General features: G+C 45.1%; 1 protein-coding gene across 3 annotated transcripts in view; it reads left to right on the top strand.

Annotated features, from left to right (window-relative positions):
* Positions 1-13,832, top strand: part of LOC149307748 (rho guanine nucleotide exchange factor 16-like) — a 33,240-nt gene extending 19,408 nt beyond the window's left edge. For 2 of the 3 annotated variants that reach the window (XM_089534385.1, XM_089534386.1), the window contains 11 exons: positions 176-232; positions 1,343-1,503; positions 1,633-1,785; positions 2,236-2,365; positions 3,203-3,277; positions 3,963-4,055; positions 4,150-4,307; positions 7,870-8,070; positions 9,210-9,283; positions 10,657-10,758; positions 12,394-13,832. In XM_089534385.1, coding sequence (XP_089390511.1) covers positions 176-232; positions 1,343-1,503; positions 1,633-1,785; positions 2,236-2,365; positions 3,203-3,277; positions 3,963-4,055; positions 4,150-4,307; positions 7,870-8,070; positions 9,210-9,283; positions 10,657-10,758; positions 12,394-12,533 — 1,344 coding nt within the window. In that variant the 3' untranslated portion in view covers positions 12,534-13,832. The remainder of the gene's footprint in view (positions 1-175; positions 233-1,342; positions 1,504-1,632; positions 1,786-2,235; positions 2,366-3,202; positions 3,278-3,962; positions 4,056-4,149; positions 4,308-7,869; positions 8,071-9,209; positions 9,284-10,656; positions 10,759-12,393) is intronic. The other variant, XM_089534388.1, reaches the window with a different exon arrangement.

The raw sequence follows: 13,832 nt of genomic DNA, 5'->3' as shown, positions 1-13,832 counted from the left end.
TATTTGGTCGTTTGTTTTATTTTTATGCCGCCTTTCTCCTGGAAAGGGACTCAAAAAGCAGCTCACATATAAAATTGATTAATAATGTTACAATAACAGTTTTGAAACAATGAAAACCATCTTCTTATGACAGTATAGTACAAGGGTTGTGAGTCACTCAGGCTTAATTTTGCAGGTGCTGGAAGCGGGCATCCTGGAGTTCATCTCCCCAGAAGAACGCAAGAGGCAAGAGGTAAGGGAAGCCGTGGGCACCAAACAAAGAATCCAATTGGGTTCACAGAACTTGGTTTTTTCTTAACTTGCAAATATTAGGAAACCCAGAGAATTGGCCTGTTCTTGGTGACTGTCCATTGTGCAGAACTTCTTCCAAAGAGAGAACTACTTGGAAGATTTTAACTGTCCATTTTGGGTAGAAACCAATGCCAGGAGGTGTGCCAATGCTTGGAGATGCCAATTCAGGAGAGAGAGCTGAGCAGTGAACTAGAACAGCAACAGACTCATTTCAGACATTTGCTGCGTCTTGAGCACAGTCCCTTCTTGAGAAAGAAGCTGTTTCTCTCTCTCTCTCTCTCTCTCTCTCTCTCTCTCTCTATATATATATATATATATATATATATTCATTCAGAAATTCCCTGAAATATATATATAGGAGAAAACAAGAATTTTATTTGAGACGTAAAGTATTATATATAAAGAAAGAGAGAAGTATGATTCAAGGATTGAAAGAATGGATCCAACACACATATTATCAACCATTCATTATTAGAAGGCAATTACTATTCTGTTTTCAGTTGTATCCTTTCATACCAATCGCATTCTGTTCCTACCTATTCTCTAATATCATTTTTATAAAACAGAATGAAGAAATTACTCACTTCTCTTCTCTTTCTTTTTCTTTATCCTCTTTCCTTTAACCTTCCCTTCTTTGAACCTTGTCTTCTTTGATCTTCCCTCATTTTTTCTCTTCCTCCCTCTAATTCCATCTATAACTCTCACTCCTTCCTCGTCCGTTTCACCCTTACTATCCCTATCCACTTATTTACACACTCATCTACGTTCCTTCACATACTCATATCCATGATAGATGTCTGTTTTGGCTCTGTTTAAATACTTTGCATGGAAGCGAATGCACCATCCTTTAATAAAATCACTGAATTGCCAAAGAGGCAACTGTGAAAAGTCACTCCGCAGCCTCTGCTTAAATAGCGTCTGTGTTTAAGAGAAACGTCCCTCCCTTCCCAAGTCAGGTCTTCTGCCAAAGAGTTCTCATTGTGAACAACAGCAAAACATAAAGTGGCCCCAGAGTCATGTTCACCGCTTTGTCTATATTTGTGTTATCTAGGCCATTTTTGAGATTGTCACTTCGGAGTATTCCTACATGAGGAGTCTAGAAATCCTGGTGAACCACTTCTTGAAGTCGGAGGCGCTGAAGGACACTATGACCCAGACAGACCATCATCACCTCTTCTCCAACATTGGGGACATCTTGGCTGTCAGCAAGAGGTAAATCTCAAGGGGAGGAAAGCTTTGCTGGCTGGCATATTGTAGTCCAAAGATGTAACTTTTCCAAGCTCTACCTTCCCCTGTAAATTAGTTTATTTTACTTCCCCGTCTTATTTTGTGTGTCTCCAGCTTTTTTGAGGACTTGGAAAAGAGGCACCAGGAGCATGTCTTGATCCCGGACATCAGCGACATCGTGGAGGATCACGCCACCAAACATTTCAATCCGTACATCATCTATTGCTCCAACGAAGTCTACCAGCAGAGGACCCTTCAGAAGCTCTTGTGAGTGGCCACAGCCTTCTTCGCTTGGTCCTAAACATCCTTACCTAGGTCACCATTTTAAAAAGATATCCCCAACTCTATAAGAGTAGATGCAGCATAGTGGCTGTTAATCCTGTACAAGTCAGGATGTCCCATAATTGAATCGTGTCTCGAACCCCAAAACATATCCTCGACTTATCCATGAAGTCGACTTGTAGTAGAGTACATACGGTATATTCCTCCTTTGAACAGTTTTCTGAAAGCTAGTAGTTGAGAGGTGAAATGAGCCTCTTTGGGAAGGAGAGTTCCATAGGAGTCAGGTATTCATCCTCACCTGTCAACTCCATGATGCCTTTGAATGGAGTTACATTTGGTCTTGATGCTTAATTTTTTAAGGTGAAGAGAAATGCGTATGGGAATCTGAGCAGAAAGAACATTATTTATAGCACCCTGTTTCCCGTTCTGTTGCAGAGCCACAAACCCTGCTTTTAAGGAGACCTTGAAGCAGATTGAGCAGAAGCCAGAATGCGGCAGCCTTCCCTTGATCTCCTTCCTCATCCTCCCCATGCAGAGAGTGACACGCTTGCCTCTTCTCATGGATGTGAGTCGAAGCAACAGGAACCGAACTTGGAACGTGTATTTTTAAAAGCCCTCCCCATTTGCCGCCTTGACTTTTGCAGCTTTGATGATCCGTGAATTTGGTTCATATGTTCTCTCTATGGATAGCTACGTCTGCCAGTGCATCTCTGCCAGAAGTTGGTCAGAAAGTAACGCTGGAGGACCTAGAGCAGAGGTCGGCAACCTATGGCCCGCGGGCCGGATCTGGCCCGGCGAGGCCTTGGGACCGGCCCTAGCTCTGTCCTGCCGCCGATTGCCGCCCCCGCTGCAGCTTCCGTGCCACTCTGGGCGCCATTTTGAGTTCAGCCCCTCAGTTGTCTGAGGGACAGCAACCCGGCCCCCGGCTCAAAAAGGTTGCCTACGCCTGACCTAGAGATTTCCTAATAAAAACACTTCTCTAGGCATTTGTAGATCCTCCAGAGTGAGTCTATGGTCACCTTTTGCTGGATGTGGGTTACACAATAGAACTGTTAGGTAGATTTGTAATTGGTTGACTGTCCGAACCCAAAGGGTGCTCAGCAATGGCTCCTCTCCATCCTGGAGAGAAGTGACCATTGGGGTCCCATAGGGCTCTGTCCTGGGCCCAGTGCTCTTCAACATCTCTATCAATGACTTGGATGAAGGAATAGAGGGCATGCTTATCCAATTTGCACATGACACCAAATTAGGAGGAATAGCTAATACCCCAGAGGACAGGATCAAAATTCAAAATGACTTTAACAGATTAGAAAGCTGGGCCAAGTTTTGGACATGTACCCAATTCAGTCTTCGTCAGCCTATAATGTGAAAATGCAGCACTGAATATCATCTTTGCTTTTAGACTGTCTGCCAGAAGACGCGGATGAACACAGCAGTTTATGAAGCTGCCACCCAAGCTCTGAAGGCCATAAGCAAGGTAAAAGATCTGCTACCGTGAGGTGCAGAAATGTCAGCTATTTCTAGGTAGTTGACTGATTTGCTAGAAGTAGGAGATGCTCAGGGAACATGATGATCTTTGAGTGAGTCTATGCAGAGGTGCAATATGTCCTGAACATCTCTGGCACCCATTTCTGGTTCTGCAGACATGCTTTGCATAGATCACAAAAAGCTATGGCTTGCACTTAGAGGAATGGGAATGTCATAGCATCTGATAGTCCTGATACTCAGGACAAGAGGCTGCCATCAGAACAGAATATGGAGAAGCAGGATGGTTCCCAATTGGAAAAGTAGTCAGGCAAGGCTGCAAACTATCACCCTATTTACTCACCCTGTATAGAGAAAATATCACATGCAGAGCAGGCTTGGACTCAGAAGCAGGAGGAGTGAAGCTAGGAGGAAAGACCATTAACAACTTAAGATATACAGATGACACAATGCTCCTAACTGAAACAAGCAAAGACCTGGAGCAGCTACTGAAGGAGGTCAAGGAGGAAAGTGCCAAGGTTGGATTAATGCTGAACATTAAAAAACAAAACAAAATAATGACCCAAGATGTGTAAATTGAACATGAGTCAACAGTGTGATGCGACAGCTAAAAAGGCCAATGTGATTCTACACAAATGTGTGTAAATAAAAATGTGTTTGCATCTCTTGCTTCCCAGCTTGTCAAGCAGTGCAACGAAGGTGCGCACACCATGGAGAGGACGGAGCAGATGTACACACTACAAAAGCAGCTCGAGTTTGGCAAAATCAAGGTGAGATATCACTAGGATCTAAACCAGAGATGGATGACTTTGGCATAGCCAAGGGCCAGTCTCAGCCACATACTCATTGCTGTGTTTTCCTTAGAACTTCCCACTGATTTCTGCTTCTCGGTGGCTTCTGAAAAGAGGGGAACTCTCCCTTCCTTTGGTGGAAGAAGGTGGGATTTTCCGGAAGGGCTCCGGACGCGGAAACTGCTACCTCTTCGTGTTCAATGATGTCCTGATCATCACCAAGAAAAAGAGGTGAGCGAAAGAGAAGGACATCTTCGAATATTGATCAGAGCAGTCCAGAAATCAGAAGAAGGCTGGGATTGGGAAAGGCAGCTATGAAAGATCCGGACATGATCGTAAAACGTAAAGACGTAACTAGAGCAAAACTAGGGAGAAAAAGAGGACCCAAATAACGACATCTCATTAAGCCTGACATAAGTACCAAGAAATATAACTGTTAGGTGGGTTTGTAGTTGGTTGATAGACTGAACCCAAAGGTTGCTCAGCAATGGCTCCTCTTGGGGATTGGACTAGATTGTCTTTGGCATCTCTTCCAATTCTATGGTCTTATTGAAACTCTTGGGCAACATTTTGCCCTGCCAAGGTCTGTCAAGAATTTTCTTCAAAGTAAAATGGCTCAGGGTGGACTCAATAGGCTTAACTTCATGCACTTGGCAACAGGAATCTTAGACTCTGGTTTGTTTGTTTGTGGTCCACATTTTCTGCTACCCCAAATTTCTCCTCTAGTATTTGCTCCTGGAAGATGATCTAGGCTGAGAGACAAGGTTGCATGTGAGTGAGGGAGTGTGTACATGGCAAATGCATTGGGCAGGACTTAGGATCTTAGCACACGCAGGGACTTACGTGGGCGAAACATCATTCAAACGTTGCAGGGATGTGATCATCCGTCGCGCTTCTAAAGTGTATTTGAGGCTTCTCACTATGATGGAATCGCTCACGAGGAAATGGCTCCCAGTGAATAATTCCATGATGGGAACATAGTGAGAAGACTCAGATACACTTTAGAAGCATGATGGGTGATCACACCCCTGGCACTTCTGCAACGTTTGGATGCCGTTTTGCCCACGTAAATCCCTGCGTGTGATAAGGTCCTTAGAATCAGGTATGGTTCAGGAACCTATGGCTCTGGAGAAGGTGCTGAACTATGGCTCCCATTATTCCTGACCCAGGCCTTGCCGGCTGGGCTACATTGTCTAGAGCACCACATGCTTCTCATCCCTTACTGGAGAAATTGAAATCTTAGGTGTTTTAAGGACCAATTTGTCAAGACACTGAATTTTTCATGACATGTGTCACCTTCCAAAAATTTTCATTCATTTGAGGTTTTCCAGACAATGGCTCAAAAGCAACTGAACTCCGTCCATGCACAGGAGAACAAATGGTGGAAAAAGGCTTTGCAGATCATTTCGGGGAGGGTGAAACGTAACACTGTGATGGGGAAAACTTATCTATCATGTCCCAGAGGTCCCTGGCATGAAGGAAAACTGATTCTCCCCTTTCAGATAAAATGCCTGCAGGGGCCAAAAGGGAAGGCACTTTTCTTCTTGTTTGTTGGATTTTGATGCTGTTTAAGCATTGGGCCAACTGTCTTGCAGCCACATTTGTCTTCATTGTTTCCAAGTGGATAGAGTCAAGTTCAAATAACACAGTATTTGGAGTGGGATCCAAGAATCCAATGTATTTCCGATAGCCTGGGGAAGACCCATTTCAGTTTGCTCCTTATCTGTGTTGTTGGGCGAGGGGATAGAAATGAGTTTTGCATCCAAAATGCCTTGGTATCTCCACTTTAGAATCGTAATGTGACCCTCCAGATGAGGCACACTATAGTTCCCATCAGCCCCAGACAGCAATATCATGTATGGACTTAACTAGAGGCAGAGGTTCCTAACCCTGGAGGTCTTCCCCTCTTTGTCCCCAAACAGTGTCCAAAGGAATCCATGCCTTTCTTTTCATTCTGGCCTTTCTACTTCCTTCTGTTGCATCCCTTTGTGCATCTACCATCCCCTCTTGTCTACTGGATTTATCATTTGAAGACACAGAGTATTTGGGGTGATGGAGGACATTTCTCTGGACACATACTAGAGCATAGACACTAGAGAAACATGTATATTTTATGATGATAAGGAGCTGTAGAATTTGTGGTGGAATGCAAGGGTCATTGGATTCCTTGGGAGCCGTATTTTGCAAGACTATAGGACTGTGTCCTAGAACTGGATGTGAGCATTTGCTGTCTGCTTTCCGGTCCCTAACCACATTCTCTTCTGCAGCCGTTTTCCTCTTTGCGCTTCCCAGGGTGACAGAAATGTCATTTTGGGGGAGCGCTTTTAGTTTGCCTGCTTGTTGTGCGTTTGCTCTGGAATGGCGAGGGACTGGTTTATGTAGGAACCGCCTGCGGACAGAGAGGCCACTTGTGGCTCATTGATTCCTGAACAGTTATTTAATGTGGGAAAATGCAAAGACATAGCTGCATTAGTCTGCAAAGGGATCTTGTAGCACCCTTGAGACTAACTGCAAGAAACAAGATGGTAGCATGAGCTTTCCTAGACATGAGCCTAGGAAGTATTTGTACCCAATATTGGAGTTTCCATCCAATAAAGTGTCCGCTGTACAACACTGACTTTGCATGATGCCTCCCAGACGACAGGATTAGATGCTAGGCCTGGAGTGAAAGCATTCTAATGAAGGAGCATCATCTCCCTCCAGAAAAGCCTTCTGTCTGGTGTCCACCCAAATCCTTATGGAGGGACAATCGTAGAATCATAGAGTTGGAAGAGACCACAAGGGCCATCCAGTCTAACCCCCTGCCATGCAGGAACTCTCAATCAAAAAACCACATTCTCTGCAGGGAAAAAGTCCCTAGATTCAAGCCCTGATCTGAATGCAAATGTTTAAAAGGCTCGGGTGATTGGAGGAGTGACCTTTGTCTACTTGAGACATTGTGGTTTGCCACCAGTTGGCACAGACCTTACTGGGCAAGATGGGCATTGGTTAAAGGCAGCTTTCCAACTTCCTTTCTTCTGAAGATGGTATTTGGTGGGCAGGCAGATATCTGTGGTCAAGAAGCCTGTGTACGCGTACCCCCTTTATAAAATGTGGAACGGGGTACAAAGAGGGTGCCAACCGAGATCTCATAAAAGTCCCAAAACAGGGAGTTAGTAGAATACGGTGGGCATAGTATTTGTATAGTCTGAGTTGCAAGCATGACAAATGGCTTTTTGTGGGTTTTTCAGGCTCTGTGGCCATGTTCTAGAAGAGTTTATTCCTGATGTTTCGCCAGCATCTGTGGCTGGCATCTTCAGAGAACACTGGCATGGAAGAGAGTTGGGTATATATACTGTTGGTTGAGAGGCAGTGATTTACATGTTAACCTGTCTATTGTTCTGTTGAATGGCAATAGACACCCTGTAGACCTTGCTATTCAGCAACAGAACAATACAGAGATTAACATGTAAATTGCTTCTTCCGAACCAACAATATATATACCCAACTCTCTTCCATGCCAGGCTTCTCTGGAGATGCCAGCCACAGATGCTGACGAAACATCAGGAACAAACTCTTCTAGAACATGGACACAGAGCCTAAAAACCCACAAAAAACTATGGATGCCGGCCATAAAAGTCTTCGACTTTACATAATGAATGGCATTGGTGGTACTTGGGGCAAAACCATAACCATCCAGATGCTGCTTCCTTGTGCCAAACTGTATACCTTTCTGATTTCATTTTGCTTTCTAATTCTATCGGTTGTCCTAGTTCTGTCTGATATCCTTTCCTGTTTCTGTTCCTTCTTGCAGTGAGGAAAGTTACACAGTCCTCAACTATGCCATGCTGGACCAGCTCTCAGTGGAGAAAATGGAAAACCCGAGTGCTCCTTCTTCTCCGTCGGGCAAGCCAGGCCCAAGTGGCGTCTGCCGTGGTGCCCACTTCTTCCGGGTGGCTATGAACAGGGACAGCGAAGGCAAACCAGAAGTGATCGTGTTGGCTGCAGAAACCCTGTGAGTACCATGTGTTGGGACAGAATCACCAGGTAGTATCTGCTGAGACCCATATCCTTGGAGGTCTTTAAGCAGAGGCTGGATGGCCATCTGTCAGGGATGCTTTGACTGAGAGTTCCTGCATGGCAGAATGGGGTTGGACTGGAGGGCCCTTGGAGTCTCTTCCAACTCTATGATTCTGTATCCTTAGAAGGAGGTCTGGTATGAACCCAACAAGAATATTTTTAGTTTGTGGTCCCCACCAGCACCCTCCAAAAATGCATTCTCTGCTTGGTTTTCTAGGGTAGACATTTTGCTTTGTTACTAATATACTTGGGTGGCATAGTAGTTGGTGTTAGTGTTGAGGAAAACCATCACAGAGTCATAAAACCTTTGAAGCAAAAACATAGCAGAATGGCTCAGTATAAAAATGCAAAACATAAACATAGCATAGCTTACTTTTGTGTGGGTTTTTCAGACTTTGTGGCCATGTTCTAGAAGAGTTTATTCCTGATGTTTCACCAGCCTCTGTGGTTGGCATCTTTAGAGATGCATTCTCTGAAGATGCCAACCACAGAGGCTGGCAAAACATCAGGAATAAACTCTTGTAGAACATAGCCATGAAAGCCTTCAACCTCACATAGCATAGCTTCTTGCACGTCAGCATATTAACCCAGCATGGATAGCAATAGCATTACCATTCCCAGCAGCATGTACCAACATGAAGAGTAACATAGATCCCTCTATGTTTTCAGCCAGCATAAACAACACATACTATACTCCCAAATTCTCAGCAGACATCCACAGCAGTTATAGTCTGCAGATTGGCTATCATAGGACTAATTGGCCAATTGCTCTCTTAATTAGTAATTAAGGTAATGCAGGCTTACCTTACCTTGGTAACACCTGCCATTTACTACACCTTCATCCAGTCATATCTTACTATGCATACTGGCATATTCTGACAGTTTGGATGTCAGATTATGACTCTGGAGACCAGGGTTCGATTCCCAGCCCAGCCATGAAACCTACTTTTGCAGGTTTGGCAACCCTCCGCTGAACAAATCTTACCAAGAACCCCCCATGATAGGTTCTCCTTAGGGTCGCTATACATCAGCACACAACCACAATAACACACTTGTTCCCTTTGCTTTTGGCAGGAGCGATCGCGCCCGGTGGATCATGGCACTGATGCATAGGGAAGACAAGGAGACTAATGCTGCAAACAAAGGAGGTACAGCTTTTGGGTTTGAAAACAGGCTTTTCTTTTCTTGTTTGGTTGAAATAGAAAATTGAGTTGGGGCAGCATTTCTAAACCTGGCTTACAAGTGTATTGTAGTGGAGTCTCCTTCCTTGGAGGTCTTTAAACAGAGGCTGGATGGCCATCTGTCAATGGGGATGCTTTGATGGAGAGTTCCTGCATGGCAGAATGGGGTTGGGCTGGATGGCCCTTGGGGTCTCTTCCAACTCTAGAGAACTTAAAGCAGGGATGGGGAATATCAAGGTCCCTCTGATGTTGAATTGCAGCTCCCGTCATTTCTCACCATTGGCTATAGTGGCTGGGGCTGATGGTTGTTGCAGTCCAGGATCATCTTTAGGGACATAGATTCCACACCTTGACTGCCAACGCTATTTGTAAGTTGGCTTTATTTAAGGAAAGGAATTAAATCTGAACGTAGTCCAACTTAACCTCTTACCTGAAGGAGAAGAGCCATTCAGTTGGTGGCTGCTGCTCTTCAAAGAATGCCAGGCATGCCAATGTCAATGGCTCTCCTTTAAGTGCCTTGACTTCTATTCTTAGGATATTAGCAGGGAGGGATAGTCACCTAACTTTCTTTCTCTGAAGATGCCAGCCACAGATGCTGGCGAAACGTCAGGAGCAAACTCTTGTAGAACATAGCCCGAACCCCCCCCCCCCAAAAAAAAACTATGGATGCCGGCCATGAAAGCCTTCAACTTCACAGTTTTTAATGTTGTTGCTGTTGTGTGCCTTCAAGTCCGCAGCCCTATCATAGGGTTTTCTAGGCAAGATTTTGCTCAGCTGGAGTATGCCATTGCCTTCCTCGGAGGCTGAGAGCCTGTGACTTCCCCAAAGACACCCCATAAGTTTCACGGTTGAGAAGAGACTCGAACTCTGGCCTCCAGAGTCATGCTCCAATGCTCAAACCACGCTAACTCCCCATCGTTTTTAATACATTGTCATATTTTAACTGTGTAATGTTTTCAACCTTGTTTTGCATTTATACTTTTAAAATACCTTTGCATTGTTTTAATTTGTACAGTTTTGTTGTTGTTCGTCGCCCTTAGTCCCTATATTGGGGGAAAGGCAGGATATAAATTGATGATGGTGATGGTAATGATGATGAAGATGATGATGCCACCAACAGGATTCTGTCCACACTTTGCAACATATTCCCATAGTCTATCAATTTTGTTACTGGTTCCACGATTGGGTTTATATAATTGAACCACTTAGAAATATGTTTTGGATGCCCCCCTCGCCTTAAAACAATGACATGAAAAGTAGTGCTTGCATTTCTCTCCTCTTTTGCTCTTTAGATTCCTCTGCGCTGTTTTTAACCCCCCTTTGTTTCTCTTTTTCCCAAGATCTCAAGCAAGTGGAGATAACTCGGGCTTATCTAGCCAAGCAGACCGATGAGATTTCCCTTCAGCAGACCGACGTTGTCTTGGTCCTGGCCAGAGAGGAAGGTGAGTACGGCTTGGAAAAAGACCTGACCAAGTTTATGGAGGAAGGAGAATGGTCCCAGGTTTGGGAGCCTAGAATAGGATCCCTTGTGCTCTATGTTCCCTTTGTATTGTAATGAAATCTATGAGATGTGGATATTGGATCGTGAAGCCCAAGGTAACCTTTGGTCACATCTATTCAGACCAACCAACCTTAAAACGGATTGTGAGATTAAAACCAAGAAAAGAGCAAGGATAGTTTTTTTTTTTTTTTTGGGGGGGGGGGGGGTCAGGCTATGTGCCCATGTTCTAGAAGAGTTTATTCCTGATGTTTTGCCATCATCTGTGGCTGGCATCTTCAGAAAATGCTGGCATGGAAGTATATATACCCCACTTTCTTCCATGCCAGCATTCTCTGATGATGCCAGCCACAGATGCTGGCGAAACGTCAGGAAGAAACTCTTCTAGGACATGGCCGCATTGCCCAAAAAACCCACAAAAAGCTATGGACACCTGCCATGAAAGCCTTTGACTTCACAAAGAGTCATCATAGATCATAGAGTTGGACAGGACCACAAGCGCCATCTTATCCGACCCCCTGCCATTCCAGACAACTAAATCACTTCTGAAAGATGCCATCCAACATTTCTTTAAAGACCCCCCAAAGATGGAGAGTCCAATACCCTCTGAGGCTGCTCTCACTATAAAGAAGTTCTTCCTAATGTTTCGATGGAAATGTTCATTTGATAATTCAAATCCCTGCATGGCAAAGGGTTAGACTGGGTGGCTCCAGTGCTCTTGTTAAATACAAGCATTGCTAGTTGAAGTCGAAGGCTTTCATGGCTGGCATACATAGTTTGTGTGTGTGGTTTTTTGGGGCTCTGTGGCCATGTTTCAGAAGGGTTTATTCCTGACATTTCGCCAGGATCTGTGGCTGGCATCTTCTCTCAAGTTATATTCTACCATTCAAATATTCACATATTCTATCAATCGCATTTTCATAGATTCTAGCACTTGGGTATTCACATGTTCTATCAATTGCTTATTCTATCACATATGCAAAATCAATCAAATGGGGACGGGGGGGGGGGACCAACCTATTCAAGTGGCATAAAAAAGATCACCTTTTATAGTGAGAACAAGGGATCTTTTGAAATCTGTTACAGACACGGAGCGGATCTGAATCACAACCCGTGTTATTCTGCCAGTGGGAATGAGCCCTGAGTCTGGAAAATCAGGATGCAAAAGGATCTTGTAGCACCTTTGAGACGACTGCATGAATGACGTTGGCATCATGAACCTTCCTAGAATTGAAGTCCACTTGGCAGCATGAGCTTTCGGAGAGTGAAGTCTATGACGGCTCATGCTGCCAACTTACTTATTTCAGTGAGTCTCAAAGGTGCTGCAAGATCCCTTTGCGTACTGATTCTACAGACTAACATGGCTATATCTTTGAAGCCGAGTATTATGATAGAATTGAGCCATATGGGAAAGAAATCGAACAAAGCAATGGTTCGACATATTAATGAATTTTCCTGAGGTCTTGCTCAGTGCTTTTCAACCTCCTGCTGCCCCAGATACATGACTTTGTGCCTATTCTGCAGAACCACTACGTTCTTGTTGCTGATATGTCTGCCTTTCTTCACTCCTTCTGCCTAGGCTGGTATTTAGGAGAGCGTCTGCGCGATGGGGAGAAAGGCTGGTTCCCTCAAAGCTGCGCTCAGGAGATCACCAACCGTAGTGCGGTGGAACGCAACGTGCAGCGCATGGAGAGGCTGCGCATAGAAACAGACGTATAGGAAGGATCACACCAGACACGGGCACTTTCAGATATGACTCAATGCGCAGCACCAGAGACTGTGAACCTGGGTGCTGTCTCTTCTGAAGCGACTTCTATGTTGAAAGTAGACCCCTGTTTTTTAAGGACCCGGGTTCTAGGGAGCTACAATCTGAAGATGTGGAAAAACATGCAACAGAGCTGCACTGCGGATGCACCTTTCTGTGTGTGTTGCTCCAAAGCTGAGGCCAGCAAGTGGCAGCCCCTGGATCAAACCAAACTTTGTAGACGGTTAACTGGAGACAAAAACATTGGGTGAAGTGGAGAAGGAACATTATTTCCAAGGACATCTTTTAGACGGTTGGACCTCCACCAAAACAATATTTGCTCAGTGTAGGTTTGAAGGCCACAGCTGAGATGTTGCATTGTGGACTGCAATGTGTGACATTATGATGCCAGAGACCTACATCACTTACACACTATGCAACATTATATTGTTCCTTTATGTATATGGATGTCCTATGGGGGCTAATGTAGGGGTTGTGATTCCTTACCTCCCCGGAGAGTACTCAAAGTCTACACACCACATGAGCGTGTTGCACATTGTGCATTGTGTCAGAGATGGCTACCTATCTATGGCCAGATGTGAAATGATGACAATAAAATGGCAGGAGTGGGCAACTATGGGAAGATAGTGGGCTAAAGTGTCTTGGGAGTAGGGTTGCCATGTCCGCCTTTTACCCGGGACTTGCACGGTTTTGGGGCTTAGGGAATGTCCCCGCCCAAAAGGAAAGTCCCGGAGCCGGTCATCTGGAGCCCCTCTCCGTCCGTCGTTCGCTGGCCAGGCTCCTCTGAAAAAGGTGCAGCAGGGAAGGAGAGGGACAGAGAGAGGGAGAGAAGCCAATCTCCCTCCGCAGAATGCAGTCCCTTCCTCTTCAACTGCTCCAAGTTCTTCTTCATCCCCTTCTTCTTGACGAAGGGAAGGGGGCTGAGCAGAGCAGAGGCAGAGTGTGTGTGTTTTATGACTTCGTGGTTGTGTTGTACACACACACAGGAGCCAGCGAGAGTCCTCAGACTACAGTTCCCATCGCCCCCCAACTCACATGGCCATTGCCCTGGAGAGCTCAAGGATTCTGGGAATTTCCAGAAAGGGGCATGAGGGGCCCAAGGGCCCAGATGTGCAAAGAAGGAGGCCATGCCCCACAGGAATAGGCAGCCAATGGGAGTGGAGGAAGGTCTAGGTCAAGGGATGGAGGCCACGCCCCCTCAGGAATGGGGAGCCAATGGGAAAATCCGATGAGTCCCCATAGGCTTCAGTTTT

This window comes from Sceloporus occidentalis, unplaced genomic scaffold, assembly GCF_023333645.1.
Source record: "Sceloporus occidentalis isolate IW3139 unplaced genomic scaffold, rSceOcc1.0.p SCAF_8, whole genome shotgun sequence".
Classification (NCBI taxonomy): domain Eukaryota; kingdom Metazoa; phylum Chordata; class Lepidosauria; order Squamata; family Phrynosomatidae; genus Sceloporus; species Sceloporus occidentalis.
Note: the sequence above shows the minus strand (reverse complement) of the source record. Positions and strands in the feature narration are given on the sequence as shown.